Source organism: Condylura cristata, unplaced genomic scaffold, assembly GCF_000260355.1.
Source record: "Condylura cristata isolate star-nosed mole 26May11 unplaced genomic scaffold, ConCri1.0 scaffold00015, whole genome shotgun sequence".
Classification (NCBI taxonomy): Eukaryota; Metazoa; Chordata; class Mammalia; order Eulipotyphla; family Talpidae; genus Condylura; species Condylura cristata.
In genome coordinates this window covers 42,157,627-42,182,360 of record NW_004567116.1, presented here as the reverse complement: position 1 = coordinate 42,182,360, position 24,734 = coordinate 42,157,627, and the positions used below count along the sequence as shown (strand labels likewise).

At 35.1% G+C, this 24,734-nt stretch overlaps 1 protein-coding gene across 1 annotated transcript in view; it reads left to right on the top strand.

Moving 5' to 3' along the window:
- NARS2 (asparaginyl-tRNA synthetase 2, mitochondrial (putative)) overlaps positions 1 to 24,734 on the top strand; it is a 124,158-nt gene that overhangs the window by 32,697 nt on the left and 66,727 nt on the right. Inside the window, exon 6 of the mRNA XM_004683243.2 lies at positions 13,428 to 13,522. Coding sequence (XP_004683300.1) covers positions 13,428 to 13,522 — 95 coding nt within the window. The remainder of the gene's footprint in view (positions 1 to 13,427; positions 13,523 to 24,734) is intronic.

The window sequence follows — 24,734 nt, the reverse complement described above, 5'->3', positions numbered from 1 at the left end:
TAAATCTTTTTGATATACCTGTCTGATTTTTATTCCCAAATTTTCATTTACCTGCTTTTAAAATAACCAGATCCATCCCACTTCCCTTTCCAGAAAGTTAAATTTGTAGCATTTTGGGGAAGGAGAGCCCATGATAAAAACCAGAATGTAGCATGAATTATTAATTTACACCATCTACCAAAGGCATTGTTTTTTTCCCCAATTAAGGAATGCCTAACATGTACTAAGGAGTGGCATGGTGGAAAAGTACACAGGACTCTTTTCCTTGTGGAGTGTATAACCTCATAAAAAGGGAAACAAAATAATATATAGAGGAATATAGTATGTTAGGAATTTTGGTAACTGTATCTAAAGATAACTAATTCTCTGGTGTATTCTGCTTCTGCTCCCAGTGTTAATACCCTTCTTTTGTCCCCTTCCACACTTCATTGGGCTTTTTCTGTTAACCAGTAGAGCATGTAGAAGTAACGCTTCCTTGGGCAGGTCATTACTTCAAAGCTTCTGCCCTTGATATTTTGGAATGTGAGCTCTGGGGGAAGCCATCTGTATTAAAAGGGTGACTACTATGAAACTACCATGCTCTGAGTTGGCTGAATTAGACATGTGGAAAGGTAAAATGCTGAGACTTAGATTCCTGGCCAGCACCCAACTGGTGGAGCCTTTTCATCTAAGATATAAAACTTGTGGGGGTGAAAGTCATCTTATATGTCTAACTCAGTTAAGCCTGTAGATTATTCCAGGCTTCAATTTGGCTGTAACCACATGAGGGCCCTTAAGTAAGAATCACTCAGCTGAACCCAGGCAACCCACAAAACTGCAGAAACTAGCAATAGATTATTGTTTTAAGTCATTGTGTTTTAGAGTGATTTGTTACTCATCCATAGATAAATAGAACTGTTGGTTATAAGTACTATGGAGAAATGTAATGTGGGAAAAAGAACTTAGGGAATGCCAAAGATAAATTTTCAAGTTTAATTTGGGCAGTCAGGGAAAGCCCCACTGAGAAGATATTCAAACAAAAACATCTTAGATGTGAGCAATGTTAATACCTGGAGGAAGAACATTCCAGTTAGGCGGAACAGCAAGTACAAAGGCCCAGTAGCTAGAACTGCTTGAGGCTTTCAAAAAATAGCCACAATGACCAGTATGATAGAGCATAGTGAATGAGTGAAGGAATTGTGGGAGTTGTGGCTGGCTCACTATAAGAGGTTAGGAGTAAGTACAGACTATAAAAGCAGCAATGTTCAACCTTATAAGGTACAACACTTTTTAAAGAATGACATACAGTGTTATCTCTCTGCTCTTTTGAAATAAAATACATATAATATAAACATATATATATTTAATTTAGTGTTCATTCCCAACTTAATATAAAATACATATAAATGAAAGTAATATAATTACTCTACTTCACTATATAAATAATATGGTATGGCAGGTACAGAAGATTACAGTTAGCTTTATACAGAATTGCTGACTTTGAGACTTTAGGACTTAACTAGGTGTATTATATTTGATATTCAAATATTACAAATAGTGTTACTTACAGTGATGGGATCTGGTAAAATCCTGAATAATTCTGGATAGAGTTCTACATTAAAGTAGAACTTTCTTTGATTGATGTGGAAGGTGCATTCTGAGAAATTAAGAGTATATTGAATAAAATATACGTAATTCACTAAGTTGAATGTTCTATGGGATATTGGAATGTGGATAATAGCCACTAAACTTTAGTACCTTTCTCATCATTGTGATAACAGAGACATCTTACTCAGCCATTGTAAGAATTTTTAAAAATACATATATTTGTGTATACAGAACTGGGGTGCAGGCCAGAGGTGCAGGTGTGATGAAAGGATTCACCAGAGAGAGTGGAAGAGCAGAACAAGCTGACTGATGAAGTACACTGCTGAGGGGAGCAGCAGGCGGGTCAGGAGAGGTCTGCCACGCCATGTGATCACCTCTGGGGCGGGGATCAAACTCATGCTGAAGTGGCTTTAGCTTCTTAGTGCTATGCTTTAACCCACTGTGCCACCAGGGAGGGCCCCATTATAAGAATTTTTAACATTGAATGAGATGGGAAGTATTTAGAGAGTTCTAAACAAAGGAGTAACATAACTCACTTGTGTCTTCTCAGAACATTTTTGCTGTTAGATGGAGAATAACTGGTGGGAGGGGAAATACAGAAGAAAATAACAGTTCGAAATCTAATGCCATAATCCAGGTGGACAGATGATAGTGGATTAGACAAGAGTTGGAATGGTTGATGTGGCTGGGTTGTGGATATATTTAGAAAGTAGTTCATTTATGTCAATAACAGGTCACGTTCACTTGCATTATCTCTATCCCTGGCCTGCATTTTCCCAGAAGTGGTTGTGTTGGCTAGTTTCACTTCTGACAGAAACCTTTAAGCTTTTAATATAGAGGGGACTTTTTTTTCCCTACAAGTGGCCGTTTCCATTCTTAATTAAAATAGAAAGTAGATTTTCCCTGTATTTTAATATGACCTTTCATGTTGCTAATGTGGATGGACATTAGAGTTCAGTTAAGTAATCATAAATGAAAAGAAAATGTCAGCTTTGTAAACACTAGAAAGCTTTTTCAACTTAACTCTTTAGGGTCTGTACCATTTAATTGTTTGGGCGAATGAGTTTTTTGGAAATTGTACATTTACATTTATTTTATGAATGACTATCTTGAAGGAAGATCTGCATAGCATTGTTGAGTTCAGGAGACACTTTGAACCCTGAAAAAGAAATGAATATTTTTGAATTATTTTTAAATTGCATCAAAATTCTGAAATTCATCGCAATATGCTTTATAATAACAACATATCTATAGCATTACAGAACATATATATGCACCCACATGCTGATATTGTTCCAAATGTTAGTAACTTGTTTTCTTCCACTTAGCGGCGGCCAGAAAATATATAATATATATATATATATATTTTTTTTAAGATTTATTTATTTATGCTTACAGAACTGGGTTACAGGCCAGAGGTGTGACGGGTGAGAGGATTCACCAGAGACAGAACGGGGAGCAGAACAGTCAGATCGATGAAGTACACTGCTGAGGGGAGCAGCGGGAAGGTCAGGAGAGGTCTGCCACGCCATATGGGTCATCTTTCTGGCGGGAGATTGAACTTGTGCTGCAGTGGCTTCTGAGAGCTTCATAACTTGGTGTTTTAACCAGTTGCACTACCAGGGAGAGCCCAAAAATATATCGTAGTTGTTGTTGGGGAGATTAAATTTTTATATTTGGAGGAGGTTTGAGAAATAAGGCACTGACTTTCATAGGACACACTGAACAACCACTAAGGATTTATAAACATGGACAAGATTGGGTAAAAGAAGCAGGAAGACTAGATTAGGAGAGATAAAAAAGGAGGAGAGAGTGGGCTATTTGGGTAAAACCTAGATGTAAAGTGATATGCACCAGGGTTTGTACAAGTGGTAGAAATAGAGTGAACACAAAAAAAGTTTTCATATCTTAAAGATGAACAAAAGGTTTGGAATCCTGCTTCATGATCAGAAAGCACTAAGATTTCTCTGACAAGCAATATTCCAAATTTGCCTTTACTACTTGTATGTATCCCTCTCACTTCATCCTCCCAAGAGTCTCACTTTTTCCTTTTCCTCAGTAAGTGAGAAGAACTGTTCATTTAGTTACTAAATACATGTGGTTTGGAAACATAGCTCTAGGCAGTAAATCTCCCTTCTCAGGGAAGACACAATTAAATGGGATGAGGACATAGTGGGCTGGGACCATATCTATCCATCTATACCCGCAGTCTGGCAACTAAATAGCAAGTATTGATATTGTTTTAATAATAGTGAAGAAAATGTTTGTTACAATTTCCCAGCCATACTTGGGAGCAAATTTTTTTTTTTTTTTAAGATTTATTTGTGCATACAGAACTGGGGTACAGGCCTGAGGCTCAGGGGCAGCAAAAGGCCTCACCAGAGACAGAGTGGGGAGCAGAACAGGCAGATCGATGAAGTACACTGCTGAGGGGAGCAGCGGGCGGGTCAGGAGAGGTCTGCCGAGCCATGTGGTCACCTCCGGGGCAGGCAGGGATTGAACTCATGCTGAAGTGGCTTTAGCTTCTTAGTTCTGTGCTTTAACCCGCTGCGCCACCAGAGAGGACCAGGAGCAAATTTTTTTTAAACAAATTTGTGTTGTGTTCCTATTCTGGGGGGAAAAAGGGGGTTGGGATATAGGAGGATGGGCAGCATTGTTTATTAAATCTTTTTGTTTCGCCTCCAACCTCACCCTCTGATCTTAAAGACTCCAGAACTTTTTTCTTATCCCTGCTTTCTCAGGCTGCTCTGCAGGAAAGCAGCCTGTTTACAAACAGTCTGAGCTAACAACTTCCTTTCTTTGCTGATCAAATAGTTGCCAAAAAGAAACCTTTCTCAAGGCTGAGAGTGGGTGTTCTAGTTAGTGGGTGTCCTGGAATTTCAGTAGATCCCTATTTTAAGAAAGATTATTTTTATACTAGAAATTCAGTGTACACCAAGATACACACACATTTGTAGCTATTAGAAAATATGGAAATAGCTGAATTTATTGGAAGTTATTAGGTCAGTGAAAGATTTATTCCTATAGAAATGATAGCAGTCCCCTTTGAGACTTAGCTGATGGGGAACATAAAATTACCAAACCACAAATCTTTGGGCACCAAACAATTGACTAGTTCTTATGTTTAGTTTTATATGAGCAGAATTTTATACTTTGGCAAGGTTAATATATATTTTAAAGCATTTTGAATCCTATAGTGGCATTTCTACTATATAGGGGGGAAAAGCCACTTATTGTATTAGAAGATGATTATTTGCAAAGTTGAGAAGTTTAGCTTCTATTACTGTTCTTGCCCCAAATGGTTGTGTATGACTTTTGGTTTAACATATAGCAAAAAATTTTTTAACTTTAGGATCTTTTCTAAAAGGGAAGTAATATTATGTTCTCATCTAATTTAAAGTTTCTCGTTTTCTTTATTATGTGTGTTAGGAAAGCACAGCCTCTCTATAATACTTAATGGGTAAGTTCCACTGGTTATGTGGAACTTACAGTTGGTAAAAAAACAAACAAACAAAAAAACACTGTCTGTCCTTTAAAGGAAATTGCAGATTAGGGTAAATATCAGGGCGTGCTATTTTATTTAGACCTTACAGGTTTCTGTGCCATGCTTTGTCTTTATACAGTCTTTTCCAAATTTCTGTTTCTGAGATTCTGAATAAATGGAATGGGGAAGAATGTGGGGGTTGTGAGAACAAGTTGAAGATGGAAAAAGAGTTAAAGGAGATAAAGAAGTACTCCTCTAGGAGATAAGGGTGCTTCAGTAACTGTGGAGGTCAAATAAATTTTCCATTGCTGACTAAATTCCTGTCACTATTCAGTCAACTGCTGCTTACCCTCTCCTGGCTACATATTTACATGGAGGCAGAGCCAGACTTTTGTGGGTTTTTCTATTTTGTTCCCTTGAGATTTTAAAACGACTCAGCTATATTTGTTCTGCTGTGAGAACAGATAACTGGAGTGCAATTCAAAATATTTATTTAATATTTTCTTAGAAATCCTCAAAGAAATGGGAGGATGTTAGGCCCTCATGATATGAAAGTCACTGGTATACATACTTTTTTAAGTTTTTTGGAAGTTTTTACTTTCCCTTTCCATGATTCTACAATTTTCTGTTTTCCAGTGGTAGAATAGCCTAGCAAATTTTCTTCTTTTGTATAGGATATAGAAAAGCTCCGTAAAATAATAAACTTTATATGATCAGGAAAGGTTAATTGAATCATGGAATTTTGGAGTGGGAGGCACCTTAAAATAGCCCATTGCTTGGGCCTTCCCCTGTGGAATAACTAGTTAAAGCACAGCACTATGGAACGAGTTCGATCCTAGACCAGGGAAGTACAGCAGACCTCTCCTGTCTCACCTGCTGCTCCCCTCAGTGTATTTCAGTCCATCTGCTCTCCACTCTGTTCTGCTCCCCACTCTGTCTCTGGTAAATTCTCTCAACCCCTCCCCCCCCTGCACCTCTAGCCTGTACCCTGTTCTTGTATGCATAAATAAATAAATAAATCTTTTTAAAATACTACCCATTGCTGATTTGGTGATGGGAAACCCAAGGGGATTGCAACTGAGATGGAAAAATGCACAAAAATATGTAAAAATAAACTAATACAATAAAAAAAATATTACCCATTGCTCAAGATTTTTTTCCCAAACAAAGCTTCATACTAATACTTAACATATAAAATAGGCAAACATAATGATTATGTGTAACAGGCAACTCAAATCTGGATTGTCTGGTTGATGATTTCAAACCAATCACCCATGTGAATGCCTAGCAGAGCATTAGAAAATTAGGGGATTTCAGTCCCTCCCTGGTGGCACAGCGAGTTAAACCTCAGCACTGCAAGCTAGCTTCAGCTGCTTCAGTGTGAGTTTGATTCCCAGCTTCAGAGATAACCCACATGGTGTGGCAGACCTCTCCTGTCTTGCCTGCTGCTCCCCTCAGCAGTGTACTTTGTAAGTCTGCCTGTTCTGCTCCCCACTCTATCTCTGGTTGATTCTATCACTGTCCCTGCACCTCTGGCCTGTACCCCAGTTCTGTATGCACAAATAAATAAATCTTTAAAAAGAAAATTGGGAGATTGCAGGGAAAACTTGCAATCTTTTTTACAAGACTTCTTGACATCTGTCCATTCAGTGCCCCTACAGATTTGCAAAGTATTTGCTAGAGATTATCATTACTAAGATATAAGGTTATAAACTATAACCTCTCCATAATGACTTGGTCAGTTCCAAGACTGTACCAGCCACATACTAATGCCTATAAACTTCAGCCCCAGCCTCTATTTGAGGCCACTTATCTTATTTTCTGTAATGTTTACTATACATTCAAACATTGTCTTGATTTCTTTCCTCTAAGCCTCTTAAACTCCCAGTCCTCCCATCTCAGCAAGTTACTGCTGCCCACTCAGTTAGTTAAGTAAAAAACCTAAAAGTGGAACTTAATTCGTGCTTCCCTGCCTGTCTCCCCCAATCCCACATCTAATTTATCAGTAAATTCTGTTGACTGGCTTCACCAAAAATCTTTAATCTCTCCAATTTTGTTTCCAGTGTCATCTAATTCAAGTCACTGTTTCCTTGCTTTGTCTTCCTATCTCTGCTCTTAGCCCCCTATTCTGGATGTAGATTGAGCTTATTAAATGTTACACACAAAGTATTCATGCATGGTGAAAACAAATTGTATACTGTAAATTTGCATATGTTGTCTAGAAGTACCATGGGGTCTCCAAACCTGGGCTGGCATTGGTCACACCAGGCCTAAGAAGGCAGAAGTTGAATAAATTGAATTAGGGCACTAAACTGGAAAAAAAAAAATCATTGCTAATATTTCATACTGCAGTCATGGCTAAAACATTTCAGTGGTTACTCTAAATTTTAAACATGAACTCTAACCTTCTCGTCTTAATCTACCAAGGCACCACAGTGATCTCACTCATTCAGGCCTACTCAACCAAAGTTTTTAAGCACTCAGTCTCATTTTTGATCTTCTTCAGTTATGGTAACCTACCTTCTCCTCATCTTTTCACTGGTTGCCTTGTGGCAGAACTATTCTTACCAGTTTAGAGTATAGTAAATACATTCTCATCCCTCAGGTCCTTGTTTGCCTGTGACCATCCCTTTCCCCCAGCCAGCTCTGACTTGTTTATCCCAACTTGTAATTACCATGTTTTTAAAAAAATTTTTAGTAGTTTGCATATTCATTTTCTTTCTTTCCCTTTAGGTGGTCTTATTCTTTGCTCTGTTCTTCAGTCTAGCACAATGCCTGGATAAATGAATGAGTTGTATATATAGATTATTATGGAAGTACAGAGGAGGGTCATCGTTCCTTGCCTAGGCAAGCAGTAGCATAGGGATAACTGTTAGTGTAAGAAGACTTCATGAAAAGTGATTTATGGAGGACAAGTAAGGTTAGTAATGTGAATAAAGGACTTCTGGGTAGAGGGAATAATAACTGTGTGCAAAGACCCAGTTAGTGACATTTTACATTTAAACTTACCTATGTAATAAATGTATGATGTGAGTGTTACTTAAATAAATGTATGATGTGAGTGTTACTTAAAGAGAGATAGTTTTATAAAGGTAAATATCAGAAAATGAAGGCTTTTTTTTTTTTAAATGCTTGTTTAAGAGGGTATATGGGGATTATTCTGGTAGATTTAGAGATTTTCAGTATTAGAGACTGTGAAAATTACAGACTGTGTCTGTATTTCTCTCATGTGGACATACTTTATTTATTGAGGTTTTGTTTTCAGCCTTGACTGTAACTAGCTTTTGCTTCCTGTTGTGGGAGACAGATTGTTGCAATATAGCAGTTCTCTACACCCCTTTACACTAAAAAAGTTATAGAGGACCTCAAAGAGCTTTTGTTTATGCAATTCGTATTCTCTTGATAGAGAAATATTTATTACTTTGTTTAAAATTAACTATTATAAAAGTATTATCTTTTAGCATCAATAAAATATTCCTGTGAAAAGTAATTATATTTTGTATCAATAAAACCAAGAATAGTGAAAAAGTGGCATTGTTTTATAGATTTGTATAGCTCACTAATGTCTGACATAGAAAACATCTATTCCTCTAATTTGTATATTCATTTAGCCCCTCATAGTGTGTTGTTTTGGTTGAAGTTGTATTATGAGACTCTAGCTTCCAATAGCTATTTAAAAAAAAAAAAAAGGCAGGCCCTCCCTGGTGGCGCAGCAGGTTAAAGCACAGCTCTAAGAAGCTTAAGCCACTTCTTAAGTTCGATCCCTGCCTGCCCCAGAGGTGACCACATGGTGCAGCAGATATCTCCTGGCCCTCCTGTTCTGCTCCCCACTCTGTCTGTGGTGAATCCTCTCACCCTCTGTATCTCTGGCCTGTACTCCGGCTCTGTATGAATAAATGTATAAATAGATCTATATAAGTAAATAAATACATTTATTTATAAATTTATAAATTAATGTATAAATAAATCTTAACAACAACAAAAAAAGCAAATGTATTTCCAGTAGCACTTTCAAGTTACTGTGGCCAGTCTTGTTTGATGCTTTACCACAACTCAGCAAAAGGTAATTTCTTAAAGATTAGTTACAGTGTAGAATCTATAGTGATAATGTACTAGTATTTCTACTGGATATTGCTTGTGCTTAGAGTATTCTTCCTTGTTCATATTATAACATACTATATATATATATATATATATATATATATATATAAAAGACATAAAACATTCTTTCATACCTTGTTATGTTGATGTCCTTTGGTCTGTTTTATCATTTGAGTGGATCTTTTACTCATGCATATTTCATAGCATCACATGTTTGTTATAGTTCAAAATGATTTTTTTAGTTTTGCAGATATTGACATTTCTTTTTAGAATATTAAAAATTGCATTCATTCATTGCTTGGTGTTTAGCTTTATTGAGTTAATTTTGGTTTACAACACTGTATATGATTCAAAAGAGCCTCTTCAGATGCATGTACACATCACAGTCCACCTTTAAAATATCCATAGTCCTCTGTAACAGTCCAATGGTCCCCTTCCATACTTTGCACTCCACCTTCATCCTCCCTCTCTGGTAGCCTTAACCTCCCAAACCCATTTCTAAGGTTTGTTATTGGTTTGATTTTGACTGATCCTTTGTTTTGTTTCTTTATATTGTACCCATAAGAAAAACCAAGCAATATTTGACATTCTCCTCAGTCACTTCATTAGCTTTTCCACCTCCAGTTCCATCCATGTTACTGTAAATGGCAAGAGTTCATCTTTTTTATAATCACTTTATTCTTCTGTGTGTGTGTATCATATATTCTTAAGCTACACTTCTATTACGGGACACTTGGGTTGTTTCCATAAGTGGGCTATTGTAAATGGTGCTTCAGTGAACACAGGAGTACATATATACCATTTAACTAATGTTTGACATTCTTTGGGTAGATACCTAGGAGTGGAATTGCTGGATCCTATGGTGGACCTATTTTTAATTTTTGAAAAACTTTACACTGTTTTTCTTAAGGGCTGAACCAGTTTATATTATTACCCAAAATGTATAAGGATTCATTTTTTTCTCCACCACAAATGTGGTGGAGAAATAAAGGTCTTCCCAAATAAGCAGAAACTGAAGGGGTTTACCAAAATAGACCTCCATGACAGGAAATGTTGCAAAGGGTACTCCTGTCTAAATTGAAGAGATTTTCATGAAATGAAAATCTGAACAAGGAAATAGAACCAGAAAACTAAACACAACATGACAAAGCAAATACTTATATATCAATAATCACCCTAAATGTAAATGGACTGAACTTATCAATCAAATGTCAGAGAATGGCTGGTTAGATCAGAAGACAAAACCCAATTTTCCACTGTCTCTAAGAGACCCATCTAAATTTCAAAGATCAAGATAGGTCAAAGTAAAAGGCTGGAAAACAATCATACAAACAAAGGGGACCACTACAACCTTCCACTCACAAAGTAAAATATCAAGTAAAATAGATTTCCATTTAAAAATGATAACAAGAGACAATGTCCTGAACTCTTAGAAGTTTCTCTACTATATGTCTTGGTGTCAACCTTCCTTTGTTTAGGTATGGTAGGTTCTTTTAGCTTCCTGGATTTGTATATTTATTCCCTTGTCTAACTTTGGCAAGTTTTCCTCCATTACTTCTTCTGAAATAATTTCTGTATCTCTCTGACTTCCCCCACTAGTATTTCCATTATTTTGTAATGCCTTTTCTCATGGAGTGAGCTAGTTCATGGAGTGTTGCCTCATTTTCTTAAAAATTTTCTTTTCTCTCCTCTGCCTGGATTCTTTGTACATTAGTAACTTCAACTACACTCACTCATTCTCCTTCACCTCTTCCACTTCTGCTGTTTTCTCCTGAGTTTTTCATCTCCTGTATTTCTCTTTTGAAATCCTGAAACTCCATTTTTATCTTACTTTGTGCTTTATTTTCTATCTTCAGTTCATTGACTTTAAAGATATTCATTTTTTTTCCTGAATTTTCTTCCATTTCTTTGAATTTCTTTATCAGTGCAATCCTAAACTCTATATTTGATAAGGAGAGCATAGCTTCCATGTCTATGAATTAGTGTTCTGGTGATTTGTGCTATCTGTTGTTTCTTCTATTTGCTTGGGGATTCATATTCTCATTTATCAGGGTTTTCCTTATGCCCATTGTTAGATTTGGAACCCAGCTGCTATATGTGGGTTTCCCTCTGGGGATGGCTCCTCTCGTTGTCTGCTCCCTTATAAGTTAGTTGTGATTATGTGAAGGAGGCAAGCCAAGCATCTTCACTCAGTCACAACCTGGCCAGATCCCCAGCTGTGCCATTGTATGTTTCTAGTTTCATTACATCATGGTCAAATAAGTAAGATAACTTGCATGATTTCAATCTTTTTAAAGTTAATTGAGACTTGGTTTATGTCCTAGCATGCAATCTATTCTGCTGTGTTTCAGGTGCACTTAAAAGAAGTGTTGTCTGCTGCTGTTGGATGGAGTCTACTAGTTTTTTCTCCCTTTTGATTCAGAATTTGTTTGGTTGCTGTAAGCCTGTGACTGTTTCCCAGAGTTCTCAATTCTGATAGTTTGTGTTCATATTTTCTAGTTTTATTCTGGCAGGTAGAGCTTAGAGAGCTATTTTTCCTACAATTTTTGATGACTCTTAGTAACTACTTTTTCAAACAGGTGTCACAATGTCCCTTTTATATCCTAAAGTAAAATATATATATAGGTAAAATAATTTCATATACATGGAAATTTTTAAAAACCAATATAATACCTTAATGATCATCTAAAGGAGAAATTAAAAAAGTGTTTTATTTTTAAAACGTGTGAATTTCAGTATATAAACTCTTGTATATAACATTGAAGGCATAATGAAGTAATGACATATTTTTACCTGTTTAAATAAGATGGATTTAAGTGATATACAAAGATCAGATTTCATTTTTTATAAATGAGTACTAAAATCTAGACATAAAAACCCAGCATTATTATGTATGTGTTACACATGGGATTAGAGAATCACTTTAACAGAAGTTGGGATAAAACATCTATATGAATTATAGGCTAAAAAATGAAGGAAAAGAGAAAGTTTTATTATTATTAATTTGTGGGACTTTATTTAATCAATATTTAGTAAGTAGTGATAATATACCAGAGAACAAATCTTTTGTTTATAGTTTATATTGTTTTTACTGTGAAATCCTAACACAGGTCATTCAGTTTAGCGTTTAGTACTTTTTCTTGGGCACAATATTCTTTCATTGATAAGGGAAATCAACGTTGGACTTTTTAAAAGCACTGATCAGATATATAGGATCAGTATCACAGGTAAGTTTAAAAAATACTAGGCAGTTGCAAAACTTTAGCTGGTAATTTTCATATTAGATTTCTCATTCATGTTCATACATAACCCACACATCACATGCAGTATTTTTAGAATGACCAAAATATCTTCATTTCATATGTTTCCATAGTTTGGTATTTGGTATTATGTCTGTTAAGGAGTGTTTATTAATTGTTGCATATTTATATTTGGCTTCAATGCTGTGTTATGGTAACAACATTATTATACACAAACATGTTCAAATAAATATACTTTTGAAATGTACAAGTAGGCAAATTAGCTTCCTTCCAGAAAAATGGATGTAATTGTCATAACTTGATGCAGAAGCTTTCTTAATTATACTATTTAAATTTATTTGACCTCCAAATAATTTTTTAGCTTAACTCTTACTATAAATGTCGACTGCCTTGTTTCTTACCTATCTCAGATGGAATAAGCACCATATATGCATATATTATACAGATATGTACATATGCATATATTATACAGATATGTACATATGCATATATTGTGTTTTGTGTATTACACGTGTGTGCATATGTATGAGCCATATAGAAAATCTTAAAAATATTTTAACTGCTCATCATTGTGGAAGACTATGGGTTCCTTAGTGGTAGGTATGTAGCAATAGCATACATGTAAGGAGGTATGGACCCATATCTCTGGATCAATCTCTACAATTAAACATTTTAACCTATAATTTCCTTGAGTTGCTACTCAATCAAAATCACTTTGTATGTAGAATTGTGACAAATGTACTTTGTCTTTTGGTTGTTGTGTGTTTTGAAAATATGGAACTAAATTCCTTGGCCATAGCACTTTCCAAATAGACATTTTCTCTTTTATATATATATAAAGTTAATTATCAGTATGTTTATATACATATATATTGATAATTAGCTGTCCTCAAATAAATTTAATCACATGATTCTTAGTTGTGGCACATACGTGAGTGTGGAAATCAGAACAAAATGTGTAATCACTTCTTGTGGCTTGTGTTTTTCATTTGCAGCCTTCAAGCAAAATAAAGCTACCTGAGGAGAATTTCTTCAATGTTCCTGCTTTCTTAACTGTCTCAGGACAACTTCACCTAGAAGTGATGTCAGGGTACAGAATTTCCTTTTCTCTTTTTATTAATTATGACTTGGATAGAGTGAAATTGTAACACTTCCTTTCCCCAAGCTCAAACCTACTACAAATTGAAATTAGCATTTACAGTTGGTCCACTTTAATTCAACCAAAAGTAAACTTACATTGACAATTTGAAAATAGTCTACTTTCTTACTAAAATGTGATCATATTAATCTAGACTTTCAATGGAAAAATATGATACCGGCAGTATGAATTTGTGTTTTGTTTTTTGTGTTTTTGCCTAAATCTCAAGATGTGCAATTAAAATTTAATCATGTTTATGAAAGTAAAGGAAGTTTGGGTTCACTGCTGAACCAAGAATAGCCCATTTCATTTTAAAAAGAGAGCTACCTGGAACCTCATATGAAAGGTGGGAAAATGGAAGGAAAAATGTCTTTAATCATTAGTTTAAATAAAGACTATTAGCCCATAATACTCTCAGGAGAGACCGATACCAAACTAAAAAGTCTTGGCATTAATTTTAGCGCCTTTGATATTAGGCTCAACTTTCCTTTTCTTTGAAACAGGGATTAGGCAAGAAGATCTTGAAAAGCTTGTGTAAGTTTTCTGTAATTCTGTGGGTAATTTCTTATGCTTACTCAAAAAGTACCAGGTCTTCTTTTTAGATCTCTGTTTTCTCATGTAGATTGAGACTTTAAAAACTCTTAGAAAATGGCTCCAGTAAGAGCAAGGGTACCCAGTGATTTTAAAATGCACACGTGGGAAAACAGACTAGGGCTTATTTATTTTTTTATATACTTTACTGGAATATTTTACATACTTATAGGAATGTCAACTGTGGAATAAAGAAGATTTTGAGAATAACATTTACTTTATTTAGGTGCCTTCCTGATTAATCTTTGGTACAGAAAGATGTTATTTGATGAGTCTTAATAATCAAATAATTGACGTTATTATCAAAATATTGGACAGAAAATTATAATGATAATAGCCCTTTGATATAGGAACGACCATGTCAGGCATTTCATGGAAAATTCCATATGCCTACGAAAGTATATTTTTAAAAATTTAAAAATTGACTCATACACATATGAACATGTATGAGATACTTTATTAAATTCATTAACTACTAGAGGACAACTAAAAGAGTAAGAAAGAACATTTAGGAGTGTATATTCATTGCTAATTCAATAAAAGAATTTCAGAATAAGGTTGCTAGGTAATTACAGACTCATTAATACCTTATTGCCCAAGAAACCCTAACCTTAGGGATTTCCTCCTTTACTGACAGAAATTATTTATAGCTAGATAAAAACTTTGTAAGTTAATATGCAAGTTCACTTACTTTGAGATATTTAAATTCAATAGTAAATAGAATAATGGGCTAAAGTATAATTCCCTATGTAATTAAGTAACCTCTGAATGGGCTTTTGTCCCTATATTGTACCAAAAGGGCATCCTGTCTTAAGTTTGGCATTTTCTTCCAGGTTTTGAATAGCCTCTCTTAATAGCATTGCAGTCTACATTTCCTTTATCTATAAAATTAGGTCAAATTATGATTCAAAAGTTTTGATATAAACATGTAAATTTACCAAATATTTGTGTTTTTTTTTTCCGTAATACCACCAATATACGTTCCTTCTTTTCCAGTGTACAATGAAACTTGACAGGGATAAAATTGGCAAAATATGAGTTTCTATATTTTTTAATATCTTATGAAGAACTTCTAATAAAGTCTGTCAAACGTTCCTAGCTTATATATGCAGTTTTAAGATTAATAATATATAACGCATTGTGTTTCAGATTACTGTGTAGTTTAATCTACAATAAGAAAATTTTCATCTTCTTTCCCTCAGGTTTATTTTTCTTTAATTTTATATTAACAGACTTTTAAAATGGAATAAATTGTAGTTAAATTTAGAAGATTAACATTTCCAAAAGGATATCTATGTTGGCTTAGTATGTTTATGACTCCATTTTTAAGTTGAATTTTTTTTGTCTTTAAATAAACTTTCTAATCTTATATTCCTCTTGCCCAGTTTTCTCCACTGTTAACATGTTACCATGGTTCATTTGTGAAAAAATAAGAACCCAATGTTAGTACATTACTGTTAGCTAAATTCTAAACTTTACTGGGATCACACCTGTTTTCTTTTTTTAACAGAAAAATTTTATTATCCACATTTTTTTTTTTCAGTAAGTATTTTCAATTCATGTAGCCTAGGCACATACATACACCCACACAGTTATAACTCCAAATTGCTTTGACAGTATTCATCATTTATATAGTATGCATCTAAAATGTCAAGATTAATATCTGTTCAGTTTAAAATGTTTTTGTCATATATAAATGGGATTAGTCATTCTCCTAATGAATTTTTTTACTTAATCTTTTCTGCCAAAGTAACATTACATTATAACATTATAAAAATTTCAAATGTGTAGCTATATCATTACAAATCAGCGTATCTATAGATACTACATTAGGTTCCTCATTGAATGTCCAGTTTTATTCGTCACCATAAAACAGGCCCCCTTTGCCTGTTTGTTCACCCCCTTCCCTTATGATAATCACTAATTGGTCTTATCTAAATTATCTAAATTTGTTTTGTTTTATGTCATTCATTCACTTAATTTGTTCTGTATTTCTACTTCACATGACTGATTTCACTAGCTTTCTGTCAATGACTTCTTTCTTTATTCAGGAACCAATTCAACATTACATTCAGATGTCATGTTTCTCCAGTCTGTTCTCGTCTATAAAAGTTTTTTAGTCTTCCCTTGTGCTTTGTGACTCATACTGTGACCCCAATCTGGATTAAGTTGATGTTTTTCAAAAGAATACACTAGAGGCAAAGTGTTTGTCTTATCATGTCTTACTCCCTTAGAGGGTGTATGGTTTCCATGTAATGACAGTAACTTTCATTATGTGGATAAAGTAGTGTTTGCCATGATTTTCCCCTGAAATTTTACAGTTTTTCCCTTTCTCTATTCTTTGAAAGTGTCTGTAGATCTAGCCCACCCACTCAGAGGTGGAAGTGATGCATTAAGATACAGGTGATAGACTCAAGCACTACCTCTGGGAGCAAGGAGTCTTCTGAATTCTTCTGTATGGAGGATTTGTTGTCTCTTCATCTTTGTTTTTGTAATCATTTATATCAGCATGGATTTGTGTGTGTGTGTTTTATAGTCTAGGTATTACTTTGTTACTTATTATTGTTGCTCAAACTGTTTTAGTTTTTAAAAAGTTGTTTTAACTATTGAGTATCCTTTCAGATTGATTCCTATATTCCTTTGGCATGCCCTGTCTTCCTTTTACATTTATGTGTGTGTGTTTTGTTTTTGTTTGTCTTTCTTTAGTACTTCCTTTTTCTTTGGTACCCCAGACTTACTTTTCCTTCTCCTTTCCTTCTGTTTCTCTCTTCTTAAAATTAATCAGTCTCTTTCTACTATTAATGAACCTACATTGACACATGATTATCATTCAAAGTATATGTGGCTTACATTCTATAGGTATACGTTCTATGTGTTCGGACAAATTTATATCAACACGTATCCATTGTTATAGTACTATGTAGAAGAGTTTCATTGTTCAGGATATCCTCTTTACTCCTCCCTCTCCCAATCCTTACAACTGCTCATCTTTTAATTGTCTACAAGGTTTTGCCTTTTCTAAAATATCATAGCAGTGGAATTATACAGTATGTAGTTTTCAGATTGGCTTATTTCATTTAATAATATACATTTAAGTTTTCTGCATGTCTTCTCATATTTTGACAGTTTATTTCTTGTTGGCACTGGATAATATTCCAGTATTTGGATGTGCTAATTGATTTATCTGTTCACCCACTAAAGGATGTCTTGATTGCTTTCTAGTTTTCATGATTATCCCAGGCTTTTTTGTTTGTTTGTTTTTTAACCCTAGGCTAAGTTTAACAATTGCTCCTAGTATCTTTCATAAGAATCTGATATTTAAAAACCAAGATTTAATCACTGGGTATCTTGCTGTTACTAGCAGATTATTGATTGCTTTCTAGTTTTCATGATTATCCCAGGCTTTTTTGTTTGTTTGTTTTTTAACCCTAGGCTAAGTTTAATAATTGCTCCTAGTATCTTTCATAAGAATCTGATATTTAAAAACCAAGATTTAATCACTGGGTATCTTGCTGTTACTAGCAGATTATTGCTTCTATGCCCTCTTATCAGAGCTAAAATTTGTTTGTTTTTTTTTAAAGATTTATTTATTTATTCATACAGAACTGGGGTACAGGCCAGAGGCTCAGGGGCGGTGAGAGGCTTCACCAGAGACAGAGTGGGGAGCAGAACAGGCAGATCGACGAAGTACACTGATGAGGGAAGCAGCGGGCGGGTCAGGAGAGGTCTGGCTCGCCATGTGGTCTCCTCCGGGGCAGGCGGCAGGCGGGAATCGAACTCATACGGAAGTGGCTTCAGATTCTCAGTGCTGTGCTTTAACCCGCTGCGCCACCAGGGAGGGCCTAAAATTTGTTTTTTAAATAAGGGAAATAAGAGAAAGCTAAGTGTTTTCGTTACATTTTACCTATACATACAGTTTATAGTGTGTTCATTCTGAAAGCTTTAGAAGTATTTTTTTTCTGTTATATATAAATGTTTTTTTTTTATTTATTACAAAGTTTATTTTTACATCATTTTGCACATTTTTTTTTTCTATCTCGATTGTAATCCCTGCGGGTTTCCCATCACCAGATCACCCCTGTGCCACCACCATAGTCCTGTGCATTTCCCTCCTTTTCCCCCCCTCCCCGTTTTTGATCCCATTCCCCACTCCACCCCCAAAGAATGTCTCTGGTATATGGTTGTTCATTATTTTTGTTATTTTCTCGCCTGGTCCATTATACTCCTGCTATGAGTGAAACCATCCGGTATTTTTCTTTCTCTTTCTGGCTTATCTCACTAAGCATGATCTTTTCCACCTCCATCCAAGTTGCTGCAAAAGACATGTGTTTCTCTTTTTTGGTTGCTGAGTAATATTCCATTGTGTATATGTACCACATCTTTCTAATCCAGTCATCTACTTTTGGGCATTTGGGCTGTGAAAGCTTTAGAAGTATTCTAATCTACAAATCTGCAATTAAAAAGTGTCATGTAATAAAATTTCCCATTTTTTGGTCAGGTACAGTCAGAGTTGGAGAAAGTTTCAGCCTAATGCATTTCAAAGGGTTTCTTGATAATTATTGTCTTTTCTTTTTTGGTGTCTGATTACAGGACTTTTTTTTTTTTTTGTATCATTATCAACAAAGCTATGAAGTCAAGCATACTAAGCATACTAGTGAAAAACAGAAGCCCAAATATCCACTTAAGAGTTAATTAGGGCCCTGCCTGGTGGCACAACGGGTTGAAGCACAGCACTATGAGGCTAGCTCCAGCCACTTCAGCATGAGTTCAGTGCCCAGCCAGGAGATGACTCACATGTTGCACCAAATCTCTCCTGACCCACCCGCTGTTCCCCTCAGCAGTGTACTTCATCACTCTGCCTGTTCTGCTCCCCACTCTGTCTCTGGTGAATCCACTCACTGCCCCCCCACCCCACCCCCGTACCTCTGACCTATATCCCAGTTCTGTATGCATAAATAAATAAATACTTTAAATATATTTTTTAAAAGAATGTTAATTAGCCCCCAGTATACCAAGAAAATACTCACCACCATTTAACATCTGGAAACAGTAGACCTTAAAGTTTTAATAATTATTTTAAAGTCACTTTATGCATAATTTGCAGAATTAAAAATAAATGGATACAGGTTTCCCCAACTAGCCATAAATAGACTCTTCCTACTTAGGATGATTTGGTAGGTTATTTTTGCTGTCTGGGAATGCTAAAATATTTTTCCATGTAATAAAACAATATTAGTATTCACTGATCCAAAAAGTAGCCTACTAAATCATACAAACAGGAAAATTCTACTTTTGGACCTTGTGGGAAATAAAAAATAAAACTAAAGCTAAAAATTATTTTTATTACCAAATTATATGAGTTTGTGATGTTAATTAAGCAGGTAATAGACAATTGGCTTTTTTTTTTTCCTGTGTTAGCTATTATGGTGTTACTGTGAACATTTGGGTACAATTATTATGTATATATTTTTTCCATCTCTTTTTGGATAGATAAATAGGAATGGAATTACTCGGTCACATGGTAAGTTTAACTGCGTGAGGGATTTCTGGGCCATTTTCCACAGTGACTGCACCATTTTATACTCTCACCAGCAATGTTTAAAGGTTACAATTATTCCACATACTTTTTTTTAAAGATTTATTTATTCATATAGAGCTGGGGTACAAGCCAGAGGTATAGGGGCGGTGAGAGGCTTCACCAGAGAGAGAGTGGGGAGCAGAACAGGCAGACTGACAAAGTACACTGCTAAGAGGAGCAATAGGCAGGTCAGGTGAGGTCTGCCACACAATGTGGTCACCTCCAGGCTGGGGATCAAACTTGCACTGAAGTGGTTGTGGCCAGCTTGCAGTGCTGTGTCCTAACCCTTTGCACCACCAGAGAGGGGAGGGTAGGGCCCCCCCCACATACTTTTTTTTGCTCCACATACTTTTAACAGTTATTATTTGTCTTTTCTATTGCTCCATTTTATTATATATAAAATAGCATCTCATTATAGTTTTAGTTTATATTCCCCTAATACTAATTCCTTTGAGCATCTTTTCATGTGCCTATTGGTCATTCAGACATAATCTTTGAAGAAATTAAATCCTTGGTTCATTTTACAGTTGGGTTACCTTGTTATTTATTTATTGATTTTTTTTAAAAAAAGATTTATTTGTTTATTTATGCATACAGAACTAGGGTACAGGCCAGAGGTGCAAAGGGTGAGTGATTCACCAGAGACAGAGTGGGGAGTAGAACAGGCAGATCAATGAAGTACACTGCTGAGGGGAGCAGTGGGTGAGACATACCAGGTCTGGTGTGCTGTGTAGATTACCTCCCCGGCCAGGGAGCGAACTGGCACTGAAGCAGCTGACAGCTAGCTTAAAGTGTTGTGCTTTAACTCACTGCACCACCAGGGATGGGCCTACCTAGTTATTTTTATTTAGTTATGAGTTCTTCATATACTCTCTATATATGTCCCTTATCAGAGACATGATTCACAGATCTCCCCCTATCCTGTGGGTCGTCTTTGCTTGATGACAGTAGTAAACCCAGACTTTTATTCTCACTTTTCTGGATTTTGAAAGTACTTCAGATGGACTTACAACTCTTTGATATAGCTAACTCTTCAAACTGCTGTGCGTGAATCTAGAAAGTATCTATACTATAAGTGCAATTCTGCTTTCAAATACATCTTTAATAGGTTCTAGCTTATTAATACCTCTCATTCTTATATATCCTCAGAAAGTAACAATTTTGAGAATTTATATGATGACTGACTCATCATTATGTTGGCAAAAGGGTATTCATCTTTTTGCTTCATAATTGGAAAACATTTTTTAAGATTCATAAACACCAACTAGAATGACCAAATCAATGAAGTTTTTCATTTCTTCTATACATCTTTGTGTATGCTCTTACCTTCAACATTTGTCCCCTTAACCCATGTTGAGTAAATACCATGAATGATGAAAGAATATTATCATTTCCTTTCAGCATATAATTAGTATGGCCCAAGTTCTCATAGGTTATTGCAGATGCAGGGGAGTGGGGAATTGGATGAAATGTATTTCATTTTTATTCTTAGAAATGTATTATGCACTTACCAGTTTTTGAACTTGAGAAAATTCATTTAGGATATAGTTATCTGAAGGTTCTTAGTCTCAGTTTTCACTTATACAATGAATTTTACCATCAGTATTAAAGAATAGATTGTGATTGTTTGTCTCTGTGTTAATTTTCTGGTTACTTATCAGGTACTTTTATGATACTTATCAGGCATCTTTTTTATTTCTCTTTGTCCTTATGATGAAAATTAAAAGATTTCAACTTTCAATTGTATTCTGTGTAAACTACAAAAAAAGATGGTAACAGTAATATCCTTAAGGTTTTCTTATACCTTCTTGAAAGATAACACAATACTTTTTACTGCAGTGAGAAAATTGCATCACGTATATAATAGTGATTGTTTATCATATGCTCTATGCATCTGAGATATTCATCATTTTTTTTCATAATATTTTTTCTCTTAATTAGAATTAATTGACGAGTTATGGTATAATAGCAAGGTGTTTCAAAATACAGGAAAAATGGGATTTCTAAAACCCCATATGTATTGTAGCTAAAGAAAGGGCTCAATAGGTTTTTTTCTATGAGAAAAAATTAGTAGAAATTGCTGAGTTTTAAGTGACTTTTTTAATGACTGGAATAGTACCCTCCCAAAAGACAAGCATATGATTACAACCTTAGTTGGAAATAAGGTTGTTGCAGATACAGTCAAGTTAAAAGGTATGAGTTAGGCCTGGATGAAGCTGGAAAAGATCATGCTTAGTGAGATAAGCCAGAAAGAAAAGAAAATACCGGATGGTTTCACTCAAAGCAGGAGTATAATGGACCAAGGCGAGAAAATAATAAGAATAACGAACAGCCATATATCAGAGACATTTTATGGGGGTGGAGTAGGGAATGGGATCAGAAACATTTGGGGGAGGGAAGTGCATGGGACTGTGGTGATGGCACATGGGTGACTTGGTGATGGGAAACACATGGGGATTACAATTGAGATAAACAAGAAATGTACAAAATGATGTAAAAATGAACTATTATATTACAAAAAAAAAAGTATGGGTTAAGGATGCACCCTAAATCTAACTATTAGTATCTTTATATAACAAAGGAGAAGGATGTTTGGTTACAAGACAGTGGACACAGAGAGGAAGAAGCCATGTGAAGGCCAGAGCAAAGATTAGAATGTTGCTGAGGAATGCTAAGGATTACTGAGCCACCAATAATTAGGAAGAGGCAGTGATTCTTCCCTAGAACCTTTAGAGGGAGCTTGGCTCTGCCAGCACTTGGATTCCAGGTTTCTAATCCCCACAGGCTGTGACAGAATAGGCTTCTGTTGTTTTTAAGTCACCCAATAGTGGTCATCTGTTACCATATCACCTGTTGGGTTTGTTATAACAAGTAATTTGTTACAATAGCAGACTTAGAAAAATAATACAATGTCTAAAGAAATATGCAAGTTATGAAAGATTAACCTATAGAAATAGTGAAAAGTGCTCAACAAGGAAACTCAAACATTAAAACTGAGTTTAATGAATAGTAAACTGAGGATTAAATTAATTATGATTCATTTGAATAGTGGACTACTGTACAGTCATTAAAAGTGATAATAAAGCGTTACAGGCTGTTGTTAAAAGAAAAAATGAAGTGTGTGTAAAGGAAAAGCTGGAAAAATATATACCAGTATTCAACTTGTAAACAGGAACAGTCTCTACTAATTATCATTTTCTTCCTTAAACTTGCTTTTTTTTCAGATTTGAAAAGCTAGTGCCTGTCTTTTCTAATGAGATAAAATTAGCTGTTTCCTTTTTTTAGCGGGGGGAGGTGAGGGGAATCAGTTTTAGACTTTTGAGTTGATTTCATTCCTTTTTGATTAATTGGTTGCTTTGTGATTAGTCTGAGCAATCCTAAACTCATTCCCTTGGGTTATCTCATCAGTTCAGATGTTGAGCTTAGAAGCCATGAAACATTCATTCTCAGGATGAGCTCATCCAGTTAAGTGGCTATGGAAAGAATGCTAATGTGAGAACCTGAGTTAAACTGAGGCACTGTGTATCTTAGTGAGACACTTTCTTCCCTCCCAAATGACTTTTTCATTCTTTATACATTTGGTACTTAGGGACTTTTCTGGATTTTGTTAATTTATACTTACCCGACTTTTAAGATCTTTTTGGTTCTGACTTTTTCATACATTCCATGCATTGTCATGCACCTCTGTGTTTCTAATGTTTGTCTCTGTAGCATAAGACTGCTTTTCTATATCTGCTCATTCCTCAAGGCTAAACTGAAATAGGGTTTTCTGCTTGAGTCTGTCCCTGTTTTCTCTCAGTAGAAATTATTTTCCTTCTTGACATTGAGTACTCACATGTTTTATGTCCTAAAGAAATAAAGGGGGAAAATCCCTTTAAAAAAAAAATTTAGCCAGTTTGTAGTACATTTCATGTTTACTCATAGATTATAAATTCCTTGAAGACAGAAACCATGTGAGTCTTTGTTGTCATAATTCCTTGAATGTAGTATTCAGTAAATGTTGTACTTGTAAAGCATCAATTATCATTCCTCTAAAGTTTTTCTCTATTTTGTCTATAAAGTTGAGTCTATAACATGAGTATATGTTAATCTCTTTTAGCCTTGTTCCCTAAATCTATACAAAAAATAATGGTTCTTTGTAATATGCTCTTGGTATGGTGTCTCAAAACACAGTAATTTCATTATTTGTACTGGGATGAGCATTTCCAACACATTGAATAGGAATCTTTAGCTTTCCTGGGTACAGTACTTAGAATGTGAATATTTGGGTTATTCAGGGTTTGGATATTGCCAAGTGGGTTTCTTGGAATTAAATATGTATAGAAGGTTATAATGATGGATCCTGGACTCTGTCCTTTGGTAAGGAGAGAAATATGAAAACAGAGATAAAGGGTGATGAAGATGGACAAAGTGGTAGACTTAAAGGAATGGTGGTCTTATGAAGAATTGTTGGTGTGGGATATTAGAGTAAAAACCTCAATGAATAGGAATGTGATGGCCAAAGTATTGTGAAATTCAAGACTAGCTTAGACTCTCCTCAGCTCCCCATCTATAAACTGAAATGCAAATTATCTTCTCCAGTAGGCTGTTGTGTAACTGGATGAGCATGTTCAAATTAAACTCAGTTTCTATATCTGCTTCTTCCTGTTGAATTCCCATTCTCAGAAGATGGACTGCCATTTTCCCAGTTTATCGAAGCAAATTTATGAATTGACACATCATCCTAAATTCTTGTTTGACACATCACCCCAAATTCTTGTTTGACACATCATCCCAAATTCTTGTTGTATACCCTTTTCTTCTTTTCACTTATTTTTCACTTCCCTTTGCTTCCACTATCTTAACTGCTTATAACTTTCTCGTGTCTTTGTTAGTTCATCACTACTCATCAGTCTGCACAGCTTAAAACTGACCTCACCCAGAGTCCCACTATCACCACCACATCTTTTGTATTTAAATAACCTGCCCTTATCACTTTATTCTTATCTGTTTTTT